The sequence below is a fragment of the Austrofundulus limnaeus genome, unplaced genomic scaffold (assembly GCF_001266775.1).
Source record: "Austrofundulus limnaeus strain Quisiro unplaced genomic scaffold, Austrofundulus_limnaeus-1.0 Scaffold201, whole genome shotgun sequence".
In the NCBI taxonomy this organism is placed as follows: domain Eukaryota; kingdom Metazoa; phylum Chordata; class Actinopteri; order Cyprinodontiformes; family Rivulidae; genus Austrofundulus; species Austrofundulus limnaeus.
Window position 1 is genome coordinate 955,048 of NW_013952603.1, and position 3,018 is coordinate 958,065.

The 3,018-nt window shown below is 51.6% G+C and overlaps 1 protein-coding gene across 1 annotated transcript; it reads right to left on the reverse strand.

Moving 5' to 3' along the window:
• On the reverse strand, positions 1–2,684 carry lrrc4ba (leucine rich repeat containing 4Ba; the record flags this gene model as incomplete). The annotated part of the gene is given in 1 exon segment (XM_014018776.1): positions 1–2,684. A coding segment is annotated over 1 exon segment (1,941 nt), but the record flags the coding sequence as incomplete, so codon positions are not given.
• Between the last annotated feature and the right edge of the window lie 334 nt (positions 2,685–3,018).

Genomic DNA, 3,018 nt, shown 5'->3' on the forward strand with positions numbered 1-3,018 from the left:
ATATTTACGGTGTATATATAATATGTATGATCGGTACTTTTTATATCTCTTTTTGTCCTTTACTTCTCAGATTTCTCTTTTTCTCATGARAAAACTCTCTGCTTCTCTCCTATTTCAAAAAAGACAGTAACCAGTAAAATGTGAAAGGGGGGAAAAAGTGCAAAAGTGAGCGAGAAACTGCTCCTAAAATCCACCTTTTTTGTTGTTGTGATGCTGCAAACAGCTGCTCTAATTTAGCTTCCTGTGTTGTTAGTGCTTCCTGGAAACCTGGGAACACACCGTTCCCACAAATCATTGTTTGTTATTCACTGCCTCTACCAAACACTAATCTGACAACATGTTCAATGGCAAATATTAGGACTCCCTCCAAATATATACACTGAATGCATCTGTAAATGTATGAACCAATCTGTCTACAACCTGCTGGGGCTCGGTGCACGTGTGCACGGTTCGTATCTGTCCGCGGAGCGAGAGTAGTCGGCTTTTTCTTCAGCTTTGGCAGGTTGCGCACAATCAGGGAGTTTGATGTTTGTGGTTTAAGCAGAGGCTAGCTGCAGGTACTAGTGTACTGTCTCCTTTGTCTTCCTATCTGTCAGTCAGCCACAAAACAGGAGCGAAACATCAACTTTTCTGAAACGGTTCCCCAAAAAGGGCGGTGAGCTACAATCGGTCTCAGCTTAACAGATCTGTCTCTATCAAACTCTTTTCCTTCTTACCTCGTACTTTCCACCGTTCGTTTGGATTTAGATTTGAGTCTCTTGCACATTTTCCTTTGAGCCGTTCTTAAAAAGTAGTGGCTCGTTCTGGCCCTTGCCCATTAGGCCTTTCAGAGAGCTGTGTAGGCCCAGCTGGGGCAGGGGCACGGGGGAGGGCAGGGTGCCACACGTGGGCGTCACCCCACAGGTGGTAGCTGAAACCTGGGAGCAGGATATGTTCTGTGACTGAGAGCAGGGCGAGGGGTTGTTGTTGAGGCCCACGCCCGTGCTCATTCCCAGGCCCAGCATGTTGTTGTTGAAGTGATGGGTTTTGTAGTAGTGGTTCAGGTGCTCCGTTCGAGCCAGGTTGGGTAAGTTGACGATCTCCGGATGGTGCAGCCTGAGGCTCTGACCCCCGTTCATCCCGCCGCCTCCGCCTTGCGTGACAGTGGAGCCTCCGGAGATCCCGCTGCCCCGGCCGCCGGCCCCGGCACCGAGCTCATCCTCCACATTGATGATCTCGATGGCGCGAGCCGGACCGTGGTGTTTGTGCAGCTGGTGCTGCTTCCTCAGCTTGTAGAACACCACCAGCATCACCGCTGCCATGAAGGTAATGGCTACGAAGCAGCCGATGATGATCTTGGTGGTCTTCATCACGTCGTCCAGGCCCGAGGCGCCCGGATCGGTGATTGGCACAGTGAAAGTGGGTCGAGTTGCATGAGGAGAGGAGGAGGACCAGCCAGGAGGCAGGGAGGAGTCCGTGGTGGGAACGCCGTAGGGCCACAGCTCAGAGGGGGTGGAGCCAGGCTGAACAGGGATGCTCTCGTTGAAGGGGACTAATGGGTACTCTTTTCCTCCTCCGGGTTCCACAGACTCTACGGTAACTGTTGTGAAGTAGGTGTAGTTGACACTGGTGTCAGCAGCAGTAACGTTGAGGACGGCAGTGGCAGTGGTATTTCCAGCAGCATTGGTGACCATGCAGGTGTACTGACCCGTGTCTCGCAGGGTGACGTTTGTGAAGTTGAGCGTGCCGTCGTGCAGGACGGATATCCGCACACGGTAAGACCCGTGGGTCATGAGCGTGCCGTTGGGGGTGATCCAGTTGACAGAKGTCGTCGACGTGCTCGTGCGACATTTGAGCTCGGCGGCCATGCCTTCGGTGACATTCAGGTCAGTGGGCGGCTCCACGATGACGGGCGCGAAGCAGGTGAAGTGGCTCTGGTCCAGTTCTCCGATGTACTTGCCCTTCAGGACCGGAGGAGCGTGGCAGCGGGCGCAGCAGGTGGTGTTGCTGGGCACCGTCTCTTTCAACCACCAGCTGAGCCAGAGCACATCACAGTTGCAGACCCAGGGGTTGTGGTTGAGGTGCACCCTCTCCAGCTGGTGCAGGGGCGTGAACAGGTCGTGGGGCAGGGAGTGCAGGGAGTTGTGGGACAGATTGAGCTCCTCCAGGCTTTTCAGGTCGTCGAAGGCGTTACGCTCGATGACCGACACCTGCGAGTGCATCAGCCACAGCTTCCGGAGAGACACCAGTCCCTGGAAGGATCCGGGACGAATGATCTCCAGCCGATTCCCCGACAGCTCCAGCTCTTCCAAACGCACGAGCGGCGTCAGTTTTGGAATGTCTTTCAGCCCACACATGCCCAGGTTCAGGTACCGCAGGTTGATGAGACCCACGAAGGCCGCGTCCGAGATGAAGTCCAACTTCTTGAGCTCGCCCAGGTCCAGGCGTCGCAGCGAGGGCACGCGGTGGAAGGCATAGCCCGGCAGAGTCTCGATGGGGTTGTTGCGCAGCCAGAGCTCCCGCAGCTTGCTGAGGTACTCGAAGGCGTGTGACGGCACCAGAGTGAGCCGGTTGTCGAACAGCTCCAGCGTGTTGAGGTTAGGGAGGCCATTGAACGCTCCGACCTCGATCTGCCGTATCTGATTCTTGGACAGCTGGAGGATTTCAAGGTGCCTCAAATACTTGAAGGTGTCGGACTTGATGACCTGCAAGGATGAAAGATATTTAATATTTAAAAAGGTATTCAAACAGTGTTGTATAAAGTACCTCAAAGTGATACTTGAGTAAAAGTACAAGTATCTTATCATAAAAATACTTTGGTAAAAGTTAGTCTTCTCTAAAAATATTACTTGATTAAAAGTCTTAAAGTATACACTGCAAAAAATGTCCACCTAACCAAGTTTTAAAATCTTATATCAGCTAAAAAGTCTTTTTGATCTTGTTTTGAGACTGATTTACTAAACAAGAACTGATTGTGTAAGAATAATAATCTTGTTTTCAGAATGTGTAAGATTATTTGTCTTGTTAGTCTGAAAATTT